Here is a 21,338-nt window from a genome sequence, read left to right as displayed (position 1 = left end):
TTTACGTCCAAATTTAAATATGTAACGTGTAGTATTCTTTGCATAATTATACAACTGTTTCAAAGAGAAAATACAATTCAGAATTGATTTGTAATGATTTGAATCCGCGCGCAAAAAGAAAGTTATCTAGTGCCTAGTCGACTGTCCTAATATAGTCTTTTTTACTGTCAGAAAACTGCCATTACGATAGAATAAATAAGTCATACAAAAACTTGAACATTGTATGTGTTAAACTCTTAGTCTTTTATATCTAAGACACTCTATGTAAAGAGATTCATAAGAACATGCAATAGTACATTAAAATCTGAGGAGCGCGTTTCAGGGGCTCTTCTCGTCAGTGGCGCGCATGATCGTTCAACATCTTTGGATTAAGGGTGTGTCTGTTCTTTTTGCGGGAGGGGTCGTACAAACGAATCCAAGTGTAACAAATAAAGAATACTGTAATATTCACGCAAGTTCATTTGTTCATTGATTGTATATGTGACTATTAATATTGTGGGTAAAAGTGCTAATCGTAGTTTTGTGAGTGGTGTTTATTGACAACGTAACAGTGAACAAAACCTGTTGGTGCATGGAGTTCTGTACAATTCGTGATATCTTTCCCTAATTTCCAAGCCCCCCCTTCATTCGACCCGATTCCCCATAAAGATTCAATCCCCTATAGTCTCTAGTCGCTCCCGTTCATGGCTGCGGCCCGGGGTGGGGGAAAACAAGCTGTGTAACGACGTAAAATTTCGAAGCTTGTATGCAGGAATATGTCAAGTTTAAAAATCGGTAAGTTAATATTAAGTGCTTTTTTTTCTATAATCAGGTGATAAATTATCATACTTCATGGATAATGAGACGAGCGGCTGAATTGACTCGCGCTAGTTGTTGCCCCTTTGCATCCAACACGCTTCTACTTTGCTTTTGTAGTATGGTAGGCAAGAAGGCAATGAACGTACTCTATATACGTGCTTCGAAAGTCGCCGATTCTTGTTCAAGGTTTGCGCGAAGGGGATCGGAAAATAGTTTCCTGACTTTTACGTCCACACGCTGTATTACTTATTGTAAATATTTCACGATGTACGCGGTTTAATCGAGTCGTCGCTTCTGACGTTTGCCAAATTTTATAGAATATAAACCGTAGTTAAAATAGTACTACAGTGTTTGTTTTTTTTCTTTTTGGTACAAGCTTTTTAGGTATTTTTCTCAGTCAAAGAAATTTGTTGAATGGTATTTTATCTTCTTTTGTATTATAAATCAGTTCCTTGCTATAGTTATTGTTTGTAAAGTATATATAGGGAAAATTTTATCTCAGCTTTGATTATAGTAATCATTAAAATTTTAGACATTGTTTGAATACTTTTGTTATAATGATACGTTACAGTCAGCATGAATGTCAACTTATCGTTAATCTATGTTGAGATAAGTTTCATTATTTAAGAAGTTTTTTTTTCGAGAATCATTGTCAGTTCTGTACCATAACTTAAAATTTGTTGCAAAAGATAATACATTGATTCTTAGAATTCATTTCAAATATTTGTTAGTATAATATTGAATATATTTTTTTCCTTCGCAATCAATCAAAACAGTTATGATAGTTTCTGTTTTAAACATAATTTTACATTTTAAATTATATATTTCAACATCATTTCATTTTCATTAAACAAAAATATATTATTATTTTATCAGTTTTATAATATAATTAATAATTTTATTTCACTTAAGGAGAAGTAATGTTTGCATGAGTCTTTATGTATTCTGTATATATGATTTGTTTTGAGGTTTTATATTTATAATTTTAAAAATATAAAAGATTATGCCGTGTGAAAATATAGTTCAATAGCTATAATGTAGGAACTTCTACATTAAACAAACTTTGTACATTACAAAACAATGCAAAAATATATTTAAAAATTTTAATTTAATAATTTTACTAATGATATTAACAGGATTATAACATACTAATAAATTAATACCTATTATGCTGCTTGAAGAATAAACACTTTATTAATTTTAACAGTGATAATAACAAAACTGTTGTGAGTTGGATAACTATGTAACTTACAATAATATTAAGTAATAACATAATACTCTTTTACTATACATTAAAGATATTTATTTTACAATGTTTATAATGTCATTTTAATGATTATTTCATTTTCTCTAAAGTGTTGGTAATGCACTTGCTTGCCCTACCCTTGAGAACGATGGACTCTGAGCAAAGAAATCAGCAGGTATATCAACACTAAACAAAAAGCTAAAGAATGAATGCCTGCTGCACTTACGCTGCCGACACAGAACAAGCAGACTTAACATTTATGCAAGTAGTGCGTGAGTAGCAGCTACTCACGCCACACTCAGACATATATCTCTGTTTTCGCACATGGCAGCCATGAAGCATGGTACGTTTTATTCTTGTATGCTTTGCTTTGTATGTAAATTTGTTTCCAAAGTCATATCAGTATAGTTTATCAAGAAAAAATGAAAATATGTTTTTGCTGAATGATGTATTTTAAGTATGTATTTGATATCAACCTCAAAATATAAGAAATGAATTTGCTATCAGAAAAGTTCAGTAATTAGAAATAATATATTGTATTCTATATGTTGTTTCTTAACTTTCAGTATAATTAATAAATTGCAATTTGTAATAAATATTAAACTATTATATATGATAGTTTAAATAAAGTAACTTGCAGTGTTACTTTTTTAACAGATTTTTTAAATTTAAAATGCAATTTATATTAGTAAATGTTACATTAACTAAATATGATTGTTAAAGATGGTAAAAGATAAGTATAAATAAATTTGTCCATTCATGTTTTTACTAATGACATTTTAAAAAATATATACTTCTTAAAGTATAATATATTCTTACATATTTTAGAATATGATAATCTCTAATATGATAAACAACTGTACAAATTTCTGTTCTTAAATTCTTTCTGTTTATTACCTATATTTCTGAAATTATGATTGAAAATAATGAACAGTAATTTCTCTGTGGTACAATAGTTCTGTGCCATTAGTGTATTATATAATTATATTATTAGTAGATTTTGTTATGTTAAATTGAAAATTTTCTAAATCTTAGTATATGTCTTTTCTTTCAGTTGTGATTATTTCCTTACATAAGCTTTTGTTTGTATGTGTTCTCAGTTTTACATTCATGGTATGCTTAAATAGAAAACAAATAATTTTCAAATTTTGTTTTCACAATTTGTCTAATTTATTATTTACATTCTATGAATTTAAAAGTGTTCTATTGCAGTCATTCTAAATTTAAGTTAGAATTATCATTAATAAAATTTAAGTACCCATTAGATATTTTGTATTTATAATATGCATTGCTGTCATTAAGATGCTAATGTAGAATTATATTTGGAAGAAATATAATTGTAATAATTTTCAGGCAAGACAAGTCAGGACGACGTATGTTATGTTGTCGCCAAATATGATTATGGAGCACAAGGTGCTCAAGAGTTAGATTTACGTAAAAATGAACGTTATTTACTTCTTGATGATTCTAAACACTGGTGGAGAGTACAAAGTGCAAGAGGTCAAGCTGGCTATGTGCCAAGTAACTATGTTAAAAAAGAAAAACCATCCCTTTTTGACAGTATCAAAAAGAAAGTCAAAAAGGGCTCTGGTTCAAAAACTCTTCCATCCAGTAACTCACCATCTAGAGCTGTGGAATCTCCTATTATGGCTAGGCGTTTGCCTGCTGATCCAAGTGAAGCGATAGGAACAGCAGTTGTCAAATACAATTATCAAGCACAACAAGCAGATGAGTTATCACTTGTCAAAGGCACTAGAATTTTAATATTAGAAAAAAGTAATGATGGGTGGTGGAGAGGTCAAAGTGGTACACAAGCAGGCTGGTTCCCATCAAATTATACTCAAGAAGAAGGAGATGCAGATGATACTCTTCACACATATGCAATGGCAGAGAATGTTCTTGATATTGTTGTGGCACTTTATTCGTTTTCTTCTAACAATGACCAGGAACTATCTTTTGAAAAGGGTGATCGTTTGGAAATCCTTGACCGTCCACCAGCAGATCCTGAATGGTATAAAGCAAGGAATAGTCAAGGACAAATAGGTCTTGTACCACGTAATTATCTTCAGGAACTCAGCGAATATTTAACGCAACCATATCGTGAACGAGGAATGACAAGCAGTGAGATTAGTACAGGAGATTCTCTTGAAAGAAGGCCGGACCCCGGCGATAGACCACACCTTATTGGAAAACCTTGGTACTATGGTAGCATTTCACGTTCTCAATGTGATACACTATTGAATCAACATGGTCATGATGGTGACTTTTTAATTAGAGATAGTGAAACAAATGTAAGTATAAATGAATATAATTTAGTTAATAACATAAATAGATTTAATTATACTATTGATGATAACTAATAATATAACAATCTAAAGTATTTAAATGCAAATTGTATATTGAAAATATTGTATTTTTCAGGTGGGAGATTATTCAGTATCTTTAAAAGCTCCAGGACGTAATAAGCACTTTAGGGTACATGTGGAAGGAGCGTTATATTGTATTGGTCAAAGAAAATTCCATACATTAGACCAATTGGTAGACCATTATCAACGAGCGCCTATTTATACTAACAAGCAAGGTGAAAAGTTATACTTGGTGCGCCCATTGCCAAAAGGCAACCCCAGTAGCAATGGTTGCTAGGTGAATTCGTGCCATGAGACAGTCCATGCGCTTTTTTGGAATGTATCTTTGAGATACGTGACGCCTGCCTAGTAATATCACAATATCACACATCTCGTATGTTTATACATAACAATTAATATAATTGGTGAACTCATATATTAGTGTTTCTTGATTGTTTGTCCATTTACACGCGTAAATAATTTATTACTCTAAGTAATTGCCACCACCAGCAATTCTTACCATTCATTGGAGCTTCCATACTATTTAGCGAACAAAGCTAAGAAAGACGAATAAAACATTTGTACGGCAGCTATACGACAATTGACTAGTTGACACACAAAGCTTCTCTTTATATCCATATGTAATTGTAAAACACGACCGACCATGTTATTACAATTATTAATATATTTACAACTACACATAATGTAGACTGCAAGTGTAACGATCAAATAACGGTTAATTATCATGCAATTACGACCGGTTAAATGGATCTCTACTCTGAATCTATTGGTATTGAATTATGACAAAGACTAAGTGTTCATTTGTGATTTTGTATTTATTAGAAATTTTTAAGTAAATAAACTGTATTTAAGTGTGCATCAGGTAAAATGCATTTTTTGTCTATCCCTTATTTACTGTATGTATTATTCTTGTATATTTTTATATATATTTACATATTAAATTGGACAAGATTTTATACAGCAAACATCTTGGTATCTTTATCAACGTGTGTAGAAACCAAATAAAATAAACTTAAATGAAATTAAAATTATATTAAACAGGGATAACTATAATAGGCAAAATACATAATTGGTAACAAATATTAATCTTTATTTAACGTGTATATCATATTCATAAACAAAGGTATTATTTTAGTTATATGAATAAGAGATTGGTGCTCCTGGAGATAAAAGTTAATGGCACTAATTGCCAATAAGGTCACGTATATAAACAATTGCCCTAGTCTAAACATATTTTAGCTCTGTATTATTTGTTCGTAATTCCATTAAAAGCTTATGCTTACTTAATCATAAGAAAGGATTGTTCGAATTTCTTGTCATGTTACTCACACCAGAACCGACCTAAAAATGCTTGTATGTACTTGAATGTATTTTATACATGTAAAATAAAAATAATACAAAAAATAATATCTATACCATGAAAGGATTTGCATGATATGCTGGAAGAGTTGGTTGCCACACTTTATTTGTCATTAATTGACTAAATTGAATTACATCTCTGTTATTAGATGATCCAATACCTACCCATTGTGGATCTGAAATATCATCTTGTTTACTGTCAATCTTTATATGTACATATATGTATATATATATATATATACCATTTAATACCACTTCAATGAAAACTTACCATTATTTATAGGAAACTGCGCTGGTTTAAAAGGATTGATAGGATTGTATAGAGAGGTATCAATCGATTGTGTATTATTATTAACTACATTAGCTGATGGTCTCCATAAATCACCAGTTACAAAAGGGTTTGAAATTACATTTGTAGTTTGATTTCCTACATTCCAAACTGAATTAGAAGCTGGAAAATAATAAAGTAATTTTTCTAATGCAAATAACAGACTAAAAATTCAATAACACAAATTATGCATATACCATTATTAGAGTTCCACGTAGGTGTATTTAATGTTGTTGGAGTATCATCTTTCAATTGTGTTTGTTTCATTAAAGAATCTAAGTCTTTAAGTGCCGCATAACGATCTTCAGATGGAGGTAAATATGTTCCATTTGCATTCATTGTGTTAGAATTTCCTGTAGTCTGACTAAAAGGACTTGATGACTCAATATCTAAACAGAACAAATATAATTGTTAAGATTATATTATATTATAAAAACGAAACTTATATAAAATAGAACATCTTATTTATTTACTTGTATTTTTAGGACTATTAAAAACAGGATTGTTGTCGAAATTGGCAAAAAATGGCTGAGGTACAATCGGTTGACTGAGTTTATTTGTAGGCATTGTAGTAGTAATAAATGGATCAGGAACTTTACTGAAATCAGCTACAAAATCTGTCGAAAAATTGTTAGAATTCACAGACTCAGAGTTGTTTATTTTCTGAGTGGTTATAGAGGATAATGTAGATGTTCCAGAGTGTGGAACCCTTGGAATGTTGGTTTGATTTGATGACTGCGATTTTTGATTAGAGTTTTGATTTGCCATGGACGGATCTAAATAGTATCTCTTAAGCTCATATTTTGCACTCATCAGATCCTTCATTTTTTGTTCATCTTTTGTATCTAAGATTTGAGGAGAATTTGAATTCATCAAGCCTAACCATATTCTTCTGCAATATTCATTACCACGTTCCTTTATAAAATCTATTTCCTCTTGTGTAAATGTAGCCATAGAAATAGACTTTACTCTATGTGGTGGTGTTAAGCCTCGCCTGTAATTTTAAACAAATCTAGTGATACAAATGTTTATTCCTATATTAATAAATGAAAACTTTTATATTATAACTATTTACTTTCTCATTACAGTTTTAACATATTACATTATTACAGATGTATGTATTAAAATAAAAATAATTTCTTAATATGTTATTTTTTTATTTTTGTACGTTGATTATAAGCTTTATAATTCATTGATGTCTTTATAAAAATGCTTAATAATAAGTTAGAATTAATTTATTAACTGGTTTCTTTAAGCAGTGATAATTGTATTTTATATACACTTATTGTAGACTTAATATTTTAGATAATCTTATGGCAAAATAAATAAAATCTTACATTTAATACATATAATCTTATTGGTAGTTTAAATGAACACTGTATTTCATGTTATCTGCTAAACATTATAATTCAAAGATTTAGTCATAAAAGGTATTAATTATATAGATAAAGGATGATTTACTGCTAACATTTATATATTAACACTACATACAACAACTTTTTTCATTGAATGATTTCATGTATTTAATAAGTATTACAATGTCGAAACCATTCATAGATTTTAGCTACTGAGTTTCTTTATTGCTTGTGAGTATTATATTTTGACCGTTGATAACAACTACTACGCACAAAGAAAATACTGATGCTGATAGTATATTAACTTCCTGACTGCATCTACAAACGTTCAGTGAATTTATAATCTATATCAACCAATAGTAAAATATATTCATTGTACGTGTTCCAACAAAATCTACAATTTATATGTATGAATAATGGCTCTTTATTTTTTCTTTATATTGGAGCATTGCCTAATGTATCTGAAATGTTGACATTTATCCAATGTTAATGATGAACCTTTGAACATTAAACAACGCGCGAAAAAATGCAATTTTGCTAGCCTCGTTCTTGATTGAAATAAATGATGAGTAAAATAATCGTTACGTCATTTTTTACGATGAAGAAGACCCTATACATTTTATTGGCTTCTTACAGGTAACGAATACTTACAGCATACCAGAACAAGAGGTACAGACAAATGAACCGATTGTCATGTTGACGTAAGTAGGACCCCGCTGATGGCAGTCGAAACATTCTTTGTTACCGGGTTGCGAGACCAGCTCGCGTAATATTTTTAAATTCTTTTCATCTTGCTTTCTTTTTGCGGACGCCATCATATACGAGAGCTCTTTAAAATTCGAAACGGAACAGAGACACAACTCCTCTTGCACTCTGCTTACGGAACTGACTCAATTTTCTGTCACGACCGTCGCGCGTGTTCCGTAACACATTCTAAGAATGTTTCGCGAGAAAACAGAGCAACGCAAACTACATTTGCAATGATTTTTTTAAGGTCGATTTTCACTTATTAAATTATTTGTGTCAGAATAATTGAATTTATTGGTCAATCACTCATAGTAATAGATACAATTAAATGCTTGTTTTCTTTAAACTATTAAATAAACTAGAGCATAGATCAGATTTAAATTTAGATACGTTCTCATTTTAGTTTGCCACCAGACATATAAATAAACATTTCGATATGGTTAACGCACATATATACATAGACAATTTGAAAAATATAAATTAAAAATATGTGATATCAAACGGTATACTGGCGAACGCGATATAGAGAATATGGCGGTGTAGAGGAAAAAGATTCCCACCACTCGTTCGTCAAATGAATGAAATAAATTTTCAAATTTTCAAATTTACCAACTTTCGAACTTTTAAATTTTTAGTTTTTCAAATTTACCAACTGACAAACTTACAAATTTTCAAATTTACCGACTTCAAAACTTTCAGATTTTTAAAACTTTCAAATGTTTTACCTTTCAAACTTTAAGGTTTTTCATTGTTATATTTATCAACTTTAAAATTTTTAAATATTTGATTTTTTTTTAAATTTTGAATTCATTATTAAATTTAGAAAGCAGACGCAGGGAAATAATAGGATGCTATTTTTTCTATTCTTATCCTTAGATACCCAGAGCAAATAGAAAATATAAATTAAAATATATATCAAATGTTTCATAGTACAGTTCACATTTTATTTGAACCGAATGAGTAAATATAGACTTAGATTTTAAACTACGATTTGATAGTAATAATGCATATATTATGTAAATGATGTATACTTTTCTGTAAAAATATATATATTGCATATATCATAAACTTGTTAATATTTTTTATTTTTATTTATAATGATTATAAAATTACAAAAGTATAATTGAAAAACTGGACGTCTTTTAGTCACATTAAGTAACTCTAAAATTGGTTAAGAAGATCACTGTTAATAGCAGTTTCCTGATTTCTATTTATAAATCAAAGATTGTATGTAGAATAACTCCCTTATGTGCTAATTATATAGCTGATTTAGTTATAGTTAAGTAAAATAACGGCTGAAAAGAACATATTCAAGGTTAACGCGTACTACCGAAGAAGATTTTAGTACTTCAGTTGCTAGTTACCTCGGATGTGTTTACTTTATGATTCCTTAAAGAGTTTGACACAATAAATATTTTGTTCCGCTTTAATGTGGCAATATTTTGTTTCAAAAGAATGATATTAATTTTAAACAATGAAATAATAATATTCATTAATATATGATTATGTGCATTGTAAACTAATAAAATTAATTGAGAAGAAAGTTAGAATTCCTGGGAATAAGATGGCATCTCTTACAATGACACCTACAAAAAAGTATATAATTTGATATATTTGATAAAGTATCTCAGAATGTATTAAAGTATTAAACTTATGTTAATTAAAATTTATTTTATAGAATCTCTCAAACAAGAAATGTACGCCAGGGTAGTGTTATTGATTTGGATATTGATATGTTTCTTAAAATATCAAATTATGAGGATACTGTCAGACAACTTGATATTTATTATGGAATTGGTATGAATATCTACTTTAATAACATGTTAAAATTAAATTGAATACCTATTAAATAAATGATTTTTAGTTAAGAGACAATTGCTACGCTACCAAAGTTGCATAACAGGTCTTTTCCCTCAAATTTCAAGTGATAAAGTAGCTGGAAGTGTCAGAGAAAGTATTTATTGTGCTGCAGCTATATGGAGCTTATATCAAGCATACAGGTAATTGACTAAATAATTTTCTTTTGTTATTTGACACAGTAATAATGTACATAATATTATTGTTATAGACGTATAGATGATGATCGTGGAAAATCATATGAACTTGGACAATCAGCTGTAAAATGTATGCGTGGAATTTTAGAATGTTGGGTAAAGCAATCTGCTAGAATAGAATTGTTTAAACGCAATCAGTGCAACCGTTTTGCTTTGCATTGTAAATTTCATTTGAATACTGGTGATGAGATTTTTCAAGATGCTGACTACAATCATTTGCAGGTAGCTATAGTATAGAGCAGAATATAACTTGTACTACTTTGAATTGCTTAATGTGTTCTAAATAACTTAATTTTAACTTCTTATAGATTGATATTGTTTCTCTGTATTTGATATTTTTGGTACAAATGATTTCTTCGGGATTACAAATTATCTATACTCAAGATGAAGTCGCGTTTATACAAAATCTTGTATATTATGTAGAAAGAGCATATCGTACACCAGATTATGGTATGTGGGAACGAGGTAGTCGTTATAACGACGGCACGCCGGAAATACATGCAAGTTCAATTGGTATAGCTAAAAGTGCTCTAGAAGCTATTAATGGATGTAATTTATTTGGAGAAAAAGGAGCTTCTTGGTCAGTAATATATGTTGATATTGATGCACATAATCGAAATCGTAGCATTTTTGAAACAATGCTTCCAAGAGAATCCAGTTCTAAGGTATAAAATATTCGTATAATGTAGATGTTTTATACATTTTGAAAATATATTCTTTTGCTACAATTATATTATTAATATTTAGAGTGTAGATGTAGCTTTATTACCAACAATATCTTTTCCTGCATTTGCAACACATGAGGAAGTATTATATAATGAAACAAAAGCTAATATAGTTCGAAGATTAAAAGGCAACTATGGATTTAAAAGATTCGGCAGAGATGGATATAAAACAGTCTTGGAGGACAAAAGTCGTCGTTATTATAAATCTGGTGAAATCAAGGTCTCTGATGTATTTGATTGTTAGTATATACTACTATTGAAAATGCATTTAAATATATCTGTTATATTTATAGTCTCTTTATATAATAATACTAATTTTTTATCATACTAATAATATAATGCTGAAAAAAATATTTTTTGTTATAGGAATTTGATAATATAGAATGTGAATGGCCATTGTTTTATATTTTCATGATCATTGATGGGGTCTTTAAAACCTTTCCAGAGCAAGTTGAAGAATATCAAACTTTGTTGAAAGAAAGGATGTATAAAGACATAAATGGAGGTACATTTATATCAAATGGAATTAATTTTAATAATATAACACTAGCATATTTTTTTACAATCAAACAGATCCTGTGATACCTATGTGTTACTATGTACCTGAGGATAGTTTGGAAGCAGAAAGAAATGATCCTGGTACTACCTACCGATTGCCAAGTAACGAAGGAAGAGGGCAGAAAAGTCCTACAGATACAGAACCTGCACCTATGTATTTATGGAATCAAGCTATGTTTATAATTGCACAATTATTAACAGCTGGTTTGTTACATATTAATGAATTAGATCCAATCCGACGTTATCTTCCTTCGTATAATAGGCCACGAAAAGCTGGAAGATATTCAGCTTTTCAAGTAAGTGAAAGCACAATTTATTTACAACGTTATCCCTACTAAATCAATTAGTTGTATAAATTATTTTATACATGTTTGTCCCATACAGGCTAAACCCAGTATTGTAAGTAAATAATTAATACATGTAATGTAGCATTAGTATTTCTTTGCATTAATCTTATTTTAGCTCTCGAGAAAAAGATAATGTTTTGATATCTATTGAATGATCTCTATGTATATGTATATATAGCTTGTGTGCTAAACAAATGATACGCTTAAGTAGCATAACATATTGATTCTATCGTAACGTTTACACAATTTATTTGCCTGGTACCTCTGCAGGATTAATAAAATTGATAGTGCAACATGTATTTTAGAACTCTTTAATAATGCAATAATGCATGAAGCTTGAGTTAAGGCATGATTTAATTTACTCTCTTACGACGACTGCTACATCTTTATTACTTTACTTTCCTAATCACTCTTTATAATTTCATAATGTATATATGTATAGCGTTTAGTTTGTATACATCTCGTAAGATTTATAATTTATTAAGTATTTATGCATTAAGGAAGAAGGAAATTGATTATGTTAATAGTTTTAGTAATATGTTTACTGTGATTAGTAATGCATGATTTATCTATTATGAAATTTCTCTATGTTAGGGTACTCATACCGATCTTGTAGTACAAATCGTTCTTATTGCTGAGTCTATGAGATTGCAAGCTATGATGGCAACATATGGCATACAGACACAAACACCACATGAAGTGGAACCTGTTCAGATATTGTCATCTGCGCAATTAGTAAAAGTCTATGAAAAATTGGGAGTGAATTCTAAGTTAAATTTGCAAGGTCGTCCAGCTAGACCAATTGGATCTTTGGGTACAAGTAAGGTATGCTTGACCTGCTAAATGGAAAACGTAAACAGGAAATTGAAATTGTTTCTTTTGATAGGTTTATAGAGTATGCGGTATGACGGTACTCTGTTATCCCTTGATATTTGAAGTATCAGACTTTTATTTATATAGAGATATGGCTCTATTGATTGATGATATAAAAACTGAGCTCCAGTTCGTAGGCAAATATTGGCGACTTTCCGGCCGACCTACTGTATGCCTTCTAATACGAGAAGAACATATGAGGTGTTTATTAACCTGTAGTTAAACTACGATAAATTCTTGCTTTATTTATAAATTACTAACAGTTTCATTTATTTTAGGGATCCACAATTTAAAGAAATGCTTGATCTTTTCGCTATGTTGAAGAAAGGATATTGTGATAAAACAAAAGTACGAATTGGTAGATTGCAAAACCTTATTTCATCTTCATGCATTGGTAATTAGCTCTTTTCAGTTTTATCTGCCAATATCTACTCAATATTCATACTTAACTGTTTATTTAATAGAACATTTGGACTTCGTAAATACAATGGAAACAGATCTTGAGCTCACTCAGTTTAAACAGTTAGAGCATGATTATATTGGATATCAAAGTCTTACAGATGTACCTAAAGCTTTAACTTATACTGAAAATGTAGACAATTATTCTGTAAGTATCTGCAAGTAAATGAGGATGTATTTTTTCCTCCATGTTAATTATTTCATATTTCAGCATTTTATGAATGAACCACTATGTAATATATTAAACGAAATCCGCAATACTAAAAATCTTTATAGTCTATGTCAACTTTATGGTATTTTGTTGCAACGTGAGGGTATTAATTATGAAATTAATGGAATGACAGGTATTGACTTAGAAAGTTATGTAGATATAATATTCGATTAGTTTTATTTTATTCAAAATGTTATTCTAGTTGGTGACTACTTGCGAACTTTATATCAACAAGCAGGCTGTCTTCGATATTGGATGGTTGTTCGTTACTGTAGTAGTTTATTAAATCATACTGTCGATAGTATTAGCCCTTTCATAACGGGTGTCCTTGTTAAGGGGAAGCAGGTAGTTTCATTAAGTTACTAATGAAACATTTATAAGTTTCAAAAAATATTGCAATACTTTTATCATGATTAATATAGATTACAGTTGGAGTAATTGGACAAGAAGAAACAGTCTTTGATAAACCAATGACACCTGCAGAAATTCAGTCAGTTATGTATTCTACAATTCAACCACATAATGTGGTACAGGCAGTACTTCAGCAAGAAGTTTTATTGTATTGTGGTAGACTGATTGGAACAAATCCAGAAATGTTTAAAGGAATATTAAAAATTCGTATTGGGTACATATCTAACTTGATAAACAGTATTAATATCTTAAAATACTATATTAAATATCATTTACATTTCTAGGTGGGTGTTAGAAGCAATAAAACTTTATTTGCAAATGTTTGTTAAAAACCCCAAACCCATTGAAAATTATAGTCCTTTTGAAATTCGCCGATTTCTTATTAAAGTATTGACGGTTAAAAATTGGGCTAATGATGAAAAGTATGTTGATTTAATATTTGTCATTTATGCATGATACTAATTAATTCATAATATAAATTAATACATATACTGTTTTAAAATAGACTTACAGTATTAGGGCGTAGAAAAATTGAAGGATGCTTATGCAGAGTACCTTCACATTTTTATAATCATGTTTGGGAAGTTTTGATGCGTTGTCCAGGCGGTATTTGCGTTAATGGACAAGCATTGCCACAACAACCTACTCTTTCTAATATGACCCGTTCAGAACTTACATTTGCTTTACTTGTGGAATCTTTGCTCCATCATATACAATTACCTGAGTATCGTCAAATTATTGTAGAGGTATTTATCTATTTATATAAGCATATCAAATTTCGGATTTATAATATTTTTGGAATCATATCGATTCTCATAGTATATTCAATTTCTAAATGTAAAGACTTTTAAATTTAAAAATCTTTCTGTTTGCAGTTACTTACCATTGTGTCAACAATTTTACTCAGAAATCCAGAACTAAGTTTTCAGAAACAATTGAATCTTAATAAACTTGTTGAAGACGCTTTCTTCATGTTCTGTAAGGTAAATCTACAATTAAATGTATATTATCTATGGTTATGAATTATACTCGTATTAGTGGCTATAAATATAAACATTTCTTTTAGGATAATAATTTAGAAAAAACAGCTGATCAATCCTTATTTTTCTCTACTCATTATTCAATAACTACGGGATACCTTGCCAGGGCTATAGTCAATAATGTACTCACTGGAGGATGTTTTGCAACTATAAATGACATTAATGATGCAATTGAAAATAGTGAAACTTGTAAAATTGCGTAATATATAGTAGTTGTTTATTAAAATAGTGCATTGTTTGTAAATAAAATTATATTTATATAAATGTATTGTTGCATTTTTAAATATACGTATATTTTTTCCGATAAAAAAGTTTTTTTTATATAAATAAACCATCGAAATTGCAAAGAATGATAAATCTATCTAAAAATGTGTATTTTTATATTGATAAAGTACGCTATTCTATGTTAAAAAATATATTTCTTAATATTTAACACTTGCAATCCTGTACTACTTTATACAAAAAACTGAATTAACTTTTACACAACTGTACACATTTAATTGTTATTTAAAATTATCTTTTAGCAAAGTTTGTATCCATTGCTCTGCCAGATCGTTGTATGTTATTTATATTAGCTTTAATTCTGGACGCAACGGTGCCAACTTCTGCAGCAACTGCCAATTGTTTCCTAACAAAGTCTTGATTGTATACTTTACTACTATCAATCTCTTTCTTTTCTTCCTCACGATATTTTTTAACATTCCGCTCTAATTCCTTATCTCTCCACGTTGCATTTGCTATCATTTCTTGCCTACGTTTCTCTTTTTCTTCTTCTGTAAGAGTGTGTTTCTTTTTGGAATTCCATCTGTCCTTGTTTAAATTTTCTTCTTTTGAATTTTTTTGAACTGTATCAGTAAGTGATTTAGAATGCGTTATTTCCTTTTGATGTAATTTACTTGATGTATATTTATCTTCATTTCTGCTTCTGTGATTATATTTGTTTCTATGAGAACTGTGTTCCCTACTTCGTGGACTTCTTGAATTATAATTTTTATTTTCAGTTTTATTTGTGTCTTTTCTATGTGCATTGTTTCTTCTTTTATGAACTGAATTGCTATTACTTTCCGTACTTGAACTACGACTTCTGATACGTTTTTTAGATATTTGTTTATTACTTTCCTTTTTATCAACATCATACTTGTCTTTACCATGTTTCCAAGTTTCAATATCTCCTCTGCTTTTGCTTGCTTTTCCTTTGTGTTTTTTTACATCTTCATCACTTGAATTTTCTTCACTACTACTTTCAGATTCATCAGTGGAATCATGTTTGTTTTTTAATTTCTTTTTTCGTTTATGTTTGACTTTTTTCATAGATTTTATTAAGTCTTTATCATTAATCCTTTCTTTCAGTTGTTTGTATTTAGTAACTAATAACATGTCCAATTGTGATTCATCATCACTATCTGCAGAGTGTTTATGTTTTTTCTTCTTCTTCTGTTTCTTTTCACTTTTATTTTTCTTCGATTGCTGTTCCAGCTAAACATTAATTAGTAATTAATTAGTAACATGTAACTAATATACATAAAATAATATTCATGATTAACTGATATTGTTATTTACCAACTGTCTCAGTTGTTTTAATTTAACAGGATTTTTCAATAACTGACTCCTTGTTTCCATTTCTTTCTTCTTTATAGCATACAAAGGATCTTCTTGCATCTTTCTGGCCAAGTCAACTTGTTCATTTCCAGAGAAGAAACGCAGTGATGGTGGAATACATTCTGAAGTTATAGATAAATTAAGCATGAAACAAAAATATACACAGCATATACATATAAAAGTAATAGTATAACTTACCATGTTCAACATGATTTTTAGCTTGGTTTACTTCCTTTTCTGCTTGAGCTAGTTGCTCAAAAGATTTATCAATTGGACGTCCAAGTAAATATTCTTCTCTATTAACTAATTGATTTGGTCCTTTGTACATCCAATCTAATTTTTTGTCATCCTTTTTTTCTATCACACCCTGTTCCATTGCATACTTTTTCATATCCTCTCTGTCTTTCTCAATTTCTAATTCTTTCTTTAATTCTGCTATTTTTTTCTTTTCCTGATGTTGTTGTTGCTCCGCTTTCCAAACCTTCTCTATATTTTTCATAGTAGATGGATGCCATGATTTTTTCAGATTCTACCTTAACAAATATTTAATTCTATTAAATATATTTTCTTCATAATGTATACATGTATCAATCTATGATTTTATTTATAAAAAAAACATATTTTTAATATAAAATGCACATTAACTTACCAAATCTCCACCTCCCATTATTAAAGAAGAATCAAGTATGATATTAATTTTATGATTATACAATTCAGATTTTACATCTTACATTCCTAGCAATTTCTTGTTCGTACAAACAAACATTAACAATCACTGTTAGTATATGACATAGATATACACTTATGTTCAAATAAAAAATCACTAACATCCCTGGTGGATACACTATGAACTACATTATAGTGTTCAAACGGAGAACACTATATTTATATCAGTGTAATGAGTGAAATAGAAATTATAATCTGTGTAGTATGTTATTGTAGATCTGTGCAAAGCAGATAAATGCAAAAAACCATCGAAAAATATCTGTTAATACTAGTTTAATAAACTAACAAGACAAACATCGATATATATTTGTTCCAGTGTAGACCCAGCATAAGATAGAGAATCTAGTAATATTTGTTAAGTTTGGGAGTTTTTTCAATAGTAAAGTTTCATTGCATTTTGAAACTTTGTCTCTCAACATTGCAATAATTCGAACAGTTGAACTATTGAATGATGAAGTGGCAATGTGACATTAGAAAGTGATACACAAAGAGTGCTTTTACTCATATCCAATTAAGAGTTTTTCACATGTGATGACCAGTATACATGAAAATTTGTGGTCTTGGGTAGGAAATTTGGTGGAAACAATCAATAAACTTACACATGATTTAGTCAACTTATTATCCACAACGTTTGAGTTGACGTTACATTCGACCGATACCATCGTTAATAATGAATTTCAACAAAAATTATCTGGGTTTTTTTACGAATTTATTGCTTTATTAGCGTTTGATGACTTTCAGTTGCAACTGTTGAAGATTTTCTTATTCACGTTTGTTAGTATCGTGGCACTGCTTTTAATTGCTTGGCATATTTACGGCCCTAGAATTTCCACACAATTTATGGAACCAAGTAAGAAATTTATTTTTTCACTTATATATATGTTTACATTTAAACTCTGACACAAATTATATAGGTCTTTTATAATCTTTTTATTGTTGTAAATACACAATATGTTTATTTTTAGTACCAATATTAAGAATGACAGTGTAATATAATATATATTTCCTTATATCTATATTTATATCTTCTTACCATATTTATTATAATCTTTGTACATTTCGTACTAAGATATATTCTAACAGATGTTTGCTAATTACGTACAAAATTAAAAATTAATTTTTGTTATAATGTTTATCAGTAAATATTATAACTTTTTCAGAATCTGTAACAGAGGATTTCGACTCTTCATCTGGAGAATAATTGTTATCTAATAATTAACTTGAGTACGATAATTGCAAGTGTAAGTATATTTATTTAACATGTATTACAGATGTACATATAATTTTATTTATTTTTATTTCGTAGGTTTTATGTACTAAAACATATTTGCGATACAAAATTAACAAAAAAATCTTGATGATTCATCAGTTATAACGTATCACGATACTGAACTAATAAATAAACATGTCAGAAAAAATCAAATCTTTCTTTCAAAAGAAAAAGGCAGATGTAAAATTTATGAATGCAGGAAAAGGATACAAGTATGTAAAGAATATAAATAATTTAAATCATATAACACATTATATTGAATTCAACATTTTGTTATGTAGGTTAACAGATTCAAGTAATATTGGTACATCTGTTCGGATAGTAGAACCCATAAAAAGAGTAGAACCTACAAATGAAGCTAAAACAGCTGGTCAAGCAGCTTTGGCCAGATTACAAGCAAAAGAGAGTAACACAGGAGCTAAATTTAATACGTAAGTTATTTCTAGAAGCAATATTAATGTTTTATATTTAAATTGAGTAAATTTAAATGACAAAAAATGTATTGTTTGTAGGTCATATGCAGCTATTAAAGCACAGGTGAAACGAGAATTGGATAAAGAAAAGAAAGCACAGGAGGAAATACAAAAAAATAAGACACAACCAAAAGAAGAAACTAAAGATACAGTCAAAGATAGTTCGTTGTTAGCTGTTTCTAATGTATATTTCCAATGCCCGTATTTATCAAATGAAGTATTATCACAAGAAGAGTGGAAGAAAAAGATTAGAGAATTTTTGTATGAACAATTACAAGGAGAAGAACCAGGGCTAACAGCTTGCTTAATTATTCAGAATTGCAATACTGGTAAAGAAAAAATTGACAGCTGTATTGAAACACTTGGAAAATATTTAGATAATATTATAAAAAATCCAGAAGAAGAAAAATACAGAAAAATTAGAATACATAATCGAATATTCCAAGTAATATTATATTTTATTAACTTATTTATAGATAAAATTTTTAATGAAAACTTTCAACTTTTTACATATACAATATTATATTTTATATTATTGGGAAATTATTTCATAAAAATCTATTATAGTGACCAATATAGTAGAATATTATTTAGTTATATGGAGTAAAAATGTTGAATGTTTTTATTAATTTCTCGTCATTCTATTATGCACACAGTCTCAAAATATTAAATATAAAATTAATATTTTAAAGGATAAAGTACTACCAATGGAAGGTGCTATAGATTTTTTAAATGCTGCTGGTTTTTGGCCGAAAAAAATGCAACATAATGAAGTAGAAGAAGATTTCTTAGTTTGGAGTCCAGAAAACTGTAATCTTGAAAATGTTGAAAAACTAGCTGATGCACTGAAAAGTGTAGAAACCATTCCACTTGAATTGGATAGAAATCTTCAAGTTTTATTACCTACACAAGCAAGTAAGAGGACCGAACTTCCACCAAATTTCTACAATCTAACTCCCGAGGAAATAAAAAGAGAGCAGCAACTTCGGTAAATATATTTGTTAAATTATTTATCACAAATAAAATATAAAGTATTTAATAATCTTAATAATATTGATAGAACTGAAGCTGTTGAAAAAGACCAAATGTTGAGAACAAAAGCTATGAGAGAAAGAGACGAAAAACAGAGGCTCAGAAAGTATAAGTATTCGTTGATTCGTATAAAGTTTCCAGATGATCTTATCCTTCAAGGGACGTTCTTAGTCCACGAAAAATTTCGGAATGTAGTTAACTATGTTAGCGAGAATTTGATAAAAGCAAACAGACCATTCTGTTTAAAAAAGTTAGCTGGACCAACGTTTAATGAAGATTCCTTTGATAAAACATTACTGGAATTAGAATTATTTCCTGCTGCTCTTCTGGTATTTTTCTGGCAGCATTCAGCAGATACCGAATCCGCAGGGTATTTGAAAGAAGAATTACTAGCACTTATTCAGCCTGTTTGAAATTACTTTTCGTGCGAATTGTAGTTTTTAATCTATTTAAATCATGATTATACATATTAAATGGGATAAAAGAGAAGGAATTTTATAGCGGAATATATTTTTTGTTTAATAATCGACTTTATATAATATCTAAATGCTGTTAAATGGTAATAATCATTTTAAATATCAATCAGGTATCAATCGGGTATAAAATTTAAAAAATGGATGATAAAAGATACAAGATTTTAGAATTCTTAAAATACTTCCAATATTTGTAAGTGTTACATTATTTACTGTTGTTTGAGATATATTTCAAGCATTTATTTTAAAAAGAGCTTTACATGTTCTTGGTTAAATTGCAATGAATTTATTGACAGATAACAATTTTATATTCTACAATAGTTTTTTTAGATTTATTGTAGATTTTACAATATGAAAATCATTGTGGGTTAATAATCTTTTAAATATTTTTTCATGCATATTTATTAGATTTATTGAAAAGATAAAAATCATGTGAATAGTTTAAGATAATATTGTTTACCTGTATTTATGCTTAAATAATAAAGTTAATATTGTGGCTTTATCTACCTTGTTATTCATGTAATATCAAGATATGTAAAAAATATAATTTATCATGTGTATACATTAATTTTGCACATTTGTGCATTTTGGCACTTTTGTTGTATTATAATTAACATTCTGTATCAGTCTTTGTACATTTCTTATATATACACATATTTTAACCTTTTGAGTATGAAATATTTTTAAATTTAATGCCCGCTATAGATAAAATATTTTTTTATTTAAGCTAAATTAAACAATGTTTAAACATGCATCTTGAATTTATATTAATGCTTGTATTGAACACATGCATAAATTTATAAACTGTTACAACGATATTCTAGAAATGTATATATGGATTTATAGCACTCAAAAGGTCAAAATCTATTATTATTATTATCTATATTT

At 28.8% G+C, this 21,338-nt stretch overlaps 5 protein-coding genes across 11 annotated transcripts; 3 read left to right on the top strand and 2 right to left on the bottom strand.

Moving 5' to 3' along the window:
* The first annotated feature begins 252 nt into the window (after nucleotides 1–252).
* Nucleotides 253–5,266, top strand: dock (SH2/SH3 adaptor protein dock). 3 transcript variants are annotated; one of them, XM_003699351.3, is made up of 4 exons: nucleotides 265–774; nucleotides 2,155–2,387; nucleotides 3,398–4,335; nucleotides 4,466–5,266. In XM_003699351.3, the coding sequence occupies exons 2-4, from the start codon at nucleotides 2,369–2,371 to the stop codon at nucleotides 4,685–4,687; spliced, it is 1,179 nt and encodes a 392-aa protein (XP_003699399.2). In that variant the 5' UTR covers nucleotides 265–774; nucleotides 2,155–2,368; the 3' UTR covers nucleotides 4,688–5,266. The 3 variants fall into 3 exon arrangements, with proteins under 3 accessions (XP_076397165.1, XP_003699399.2, XP_012136380.1); XM_012280990.2 differs by lacking the exon at nucleotides 265–774 and adding an exon at nucleotides 851–1,049; XM_076541050.1 differs by lacking the exon at nucleotides 2,155–2,387 and having other exon boundaries at nucleotides 253–774.
* Nucleotides 5,267–5,479: 213 nt separating this feature from the next.
* On the bottom strand, nucleotides 5,480–8,738 carry drongo (Arf GTPase activating protein drongo). 3 transcript variants are annotated; one of them, XM_012280961.2, is made up of 6 exons: nucleotides 8,104–8,738; nucleotides 6,571–7,091; nucleotides 6,295–6,486; nucleotides 6,041–6,220; nucleotides 5,827–5,957; nucleotides 5,480–5,751 (listed from the first exon to the last, which is right to left on the bottom strand). In XM_012280961.2, the coding sequence occupies exons 1-6, from the start codon at nucleotides 8,268–8,270 to the stop codon at nucleotides 5,698–5,700; spliced, it is 1,245 nt and encodes a 414-aa protein (XP_012136351.1). In that variant the 5' UTR covers nucleotides 8,271–8,738; the 3' UTR covers nucleotides 5,480–5,697. The 3 variants fall into 3 exon arrangements, with proteins under 3 accessions (XP_012136351.1, XP_003699397.1, XP_076397164.1); XM_003699349.3 differs by having other exon boundaries at nucleotides 5,827–5,945; nucleotides 8,104–8,733; XM_076541049.1 differs by having other exon boundaries at nucleotides 6,571–7,109; nucleotides 8,104–8,238.
* Nucleotides 8,739–9,248: 510 nt separating this feature from the next.
* On the top strand, nucleotides 9,249–15,145 carry LOC100882539 (putative phosphorylase b kinase regulatory subunit beta). Of its 2 annotated transcripts, XM_012280942.2 has the most exons (20): nucleotides 9,249–9,795; nucleotides 9,878–9,996; nucleotides 10,064–10,199; nucleotides 10,268–10,475; nucleotides 10,562–10,918; nucleotides 11,001–11,198; nucleotides 11,345–11,483; nucleotides 11,552–11,832; nucleotides 11,921–11,935; nucleotides 12,478–12,708; nucleotides 12,770–12,957; nucleotides 13,035–13,150; nucleotides 13,221–13,363; nucleotides 13,427–13,559; nucleotides 13,629–13,771; nucleotides 13,849–14,051; nucleotides 14,122–14,259; nucleotides 14,343–14,583; nucleotides 14,713–14,820; nucleotides 14,904–15,145. In XM_012280942.2, exons 1-20 carry the CDS (start codon nucleotides 9,764–9,766, stop codon nucleotides 15,078–15,080), a joined length of 3,306 nt encoding a protein of 1,101 aa, XP_012136332.1. In that variant the 5' UTR covers nucleotides 9,249–9,763; the 3' UTR covers nucleotides 15,081–15,145. The 2 variants fall into 2 exon arrangements, with proteins under 2 accessions (XP_012136332.1, XP_003699410.1); XM_003699362.3 differs by lacking the exon at nucleotides 11,921–11,935 and having other exon boundaries at nucleotides 9,250–9,795.
* A 131-nt stretch (nucleotides 15,146–15,276) lies between these two features.
* On the bottom strand, nucleotides 15,277–17,279 carry LOC100881039 (uncharacterized). 2 transcript variants are annotated; one of them, XM_012280940.2, is made up of 4 exons: nucleotides 17,126–17,279; nucleotides 16,675–17,009; nucleotides 16,438–16,598; nucleotides 15,277–16,353 (listed from the first exon to the last, which is right to left on the bottom strand). In XM_012280940.2, the coding sequence occupies exons 2-4, from the start codon at nucleotides 16,973–16,975 to the stop codon at nucleotides 15,391–15,393; spliced, it is 1,425 nt and encodes a 474-aa protein (XP_012136330.1). In that variant the 5' UTR covers nucleotides 16,976–17,009; nucleotides 17,126–17,279; the 3' UTR covers nucleotides 15,277–15,390. The 2 variants fall into 2 exon arrangements, with proteins under 2 accessions (XP_012136330.1, XP_003699396.1); XM_003699348.3 differs by having other exon boundaries at nucleotides 16,675–17,005; nucleotides 17,126–17,278.
* Nucleotides 17,280–18,362: 1,083 nt separating this feature from the next.
* Gint3 (GDI interacting protein 3) lies at nucleotides 18,363–20,952 on the top strand. Its single transcript, XM_003699346.3, has 6 exons — nucleotides 18,363–18,443; nucleotides 18,509–18,684; nucleotides 18,754–18,903; nucleotides 18,985–19,390; nucleotides 19,638–19,933; nucleotides 20,006–20,952. Exons 2-6 carry the CDS (start codon nucleotides 18,608–18,610, stop codon nucleotides 20,388–20,390), a joined length of 1,314 nt encoding a protein of 437 aa, XP_003699394.2. The 5' UTR covers nucleotides 18,363–18,443; nucleotides 18,509–18,607; the 3' UTR covers nucleotides 20,391–20,952.
* The last annotated feature ends 386 nt before the right edge of the window (nucleotides 20,953–21,338 follow it).

The sequence above is a fragment of the Megachile rotundata genome, chromosome 16 (assembly GCF_050947335.1).
Source record: "Megachile rotundata isolate GNS110a chromosome 16, iyMegRotu1, whole genome shotgun sequence".
Classification (NCBI taxonomy): domain Eukaryota; kingdom Metazoa; phylum Arthropoda; class Insecta; order Hymenoptera; family Megachilidae; genus Megachile; species Megachile rotundata.
The sequence above is the reverse complement of the archived record's forward strand: the minus strand, read 5'-3'. Positions and strand labels throughout refer to the sequence as shown.

Excerpts from the sequence above, each read along its gene's own strand:
- dock (XM_076541050.1), top strand. Across the intron at positions 4,336-4,465 it reads TTAGAGATAGTGAAACAAAT|GTGGGAGATTATTCAGTATC; the intron begins GTAAGTATAAAT and ends TGTATTTTTCAG.
- drongo (XM_012280961.2), bottom strand. The coding sequence starts at position 8,270 with ATGATGGCGTCCGCAAAAAGAAAGCAAGATGAAAAGAATTTAAAAATA. Across the intron at positions 6,487-6,570 it reads TAATAGTCCTAAAAATACAA|ATATTGAGTCATCAAGTCCT; the intron begins GTAAATAAATAA and ends TGTTCTGTTTAG. Across the intron at positions 5,958-6,040 it reads GCAGTTTCCTATAAATAATG|ATGATATTTCAGATCCACAA; the intron begins GTAAGTTTTCAT and ends ACAGTAAACAAG.
- LOC100882539 (XM_012280942.2), top strand. The coding sequence starts at position 9,764 with ATGGCATCTCTTACAATGACACCTACAAAAAA. Across the intron at positions 9,997-10,063 it reads TGATATTTATTATGGAATTG|TTAAGAGACAATTGCTACGC; the intron begins GTATGAATATCT and ends AATGATTTTTAG. Across the intron at positions 13,772-13,848 it reads TCCTTGTTAAGGGGAAGCAG|ATTACAGTTGGAGTAATTGG; the intron begins GTAGTTTCATTA and ends TGATTAATATAG.
- LOC100881039 (XM_003699348.3), bottom strand. Across the intron at positions 16,599-16,674 it reads TAAAAATCATGTTGAACATG|AATGTATTCCACCATCACTG; the intron begins GTAAGTTATACT and ends CTATAACTTCAG. Across the intron at positions 16,354-16,437 it reads TAAAACAACTGAGACAGTTG|CTGGAACAGCAATCGAAGAA; the intron begins GTAAATAACAAT and ends ATTAATGTTTAG.
- Gint3 (XM_003699346.3), top strand. The coding sequence starts at position 18,608 with ATGTCAGAAAAAATCAAATCTTTCTTTCAAAAGAAAAAGGCAGATGTA. Across the intron at positions 18,904-18,984 it reads ACAGGAGCTAAATTTAATAC|GTCATATGCAGCTATTAAAG; the intron begins GTAAGTTATTTC and ends TATTGTTTGTAG. Across the intron at positions 19,934-20,005 it reads AAAAGAGAGCAGCAACTTCG|AACTGAAGCTGTTGAAAAAG; the intron begins GTAAATATATTT and ends TAATATTGATAG.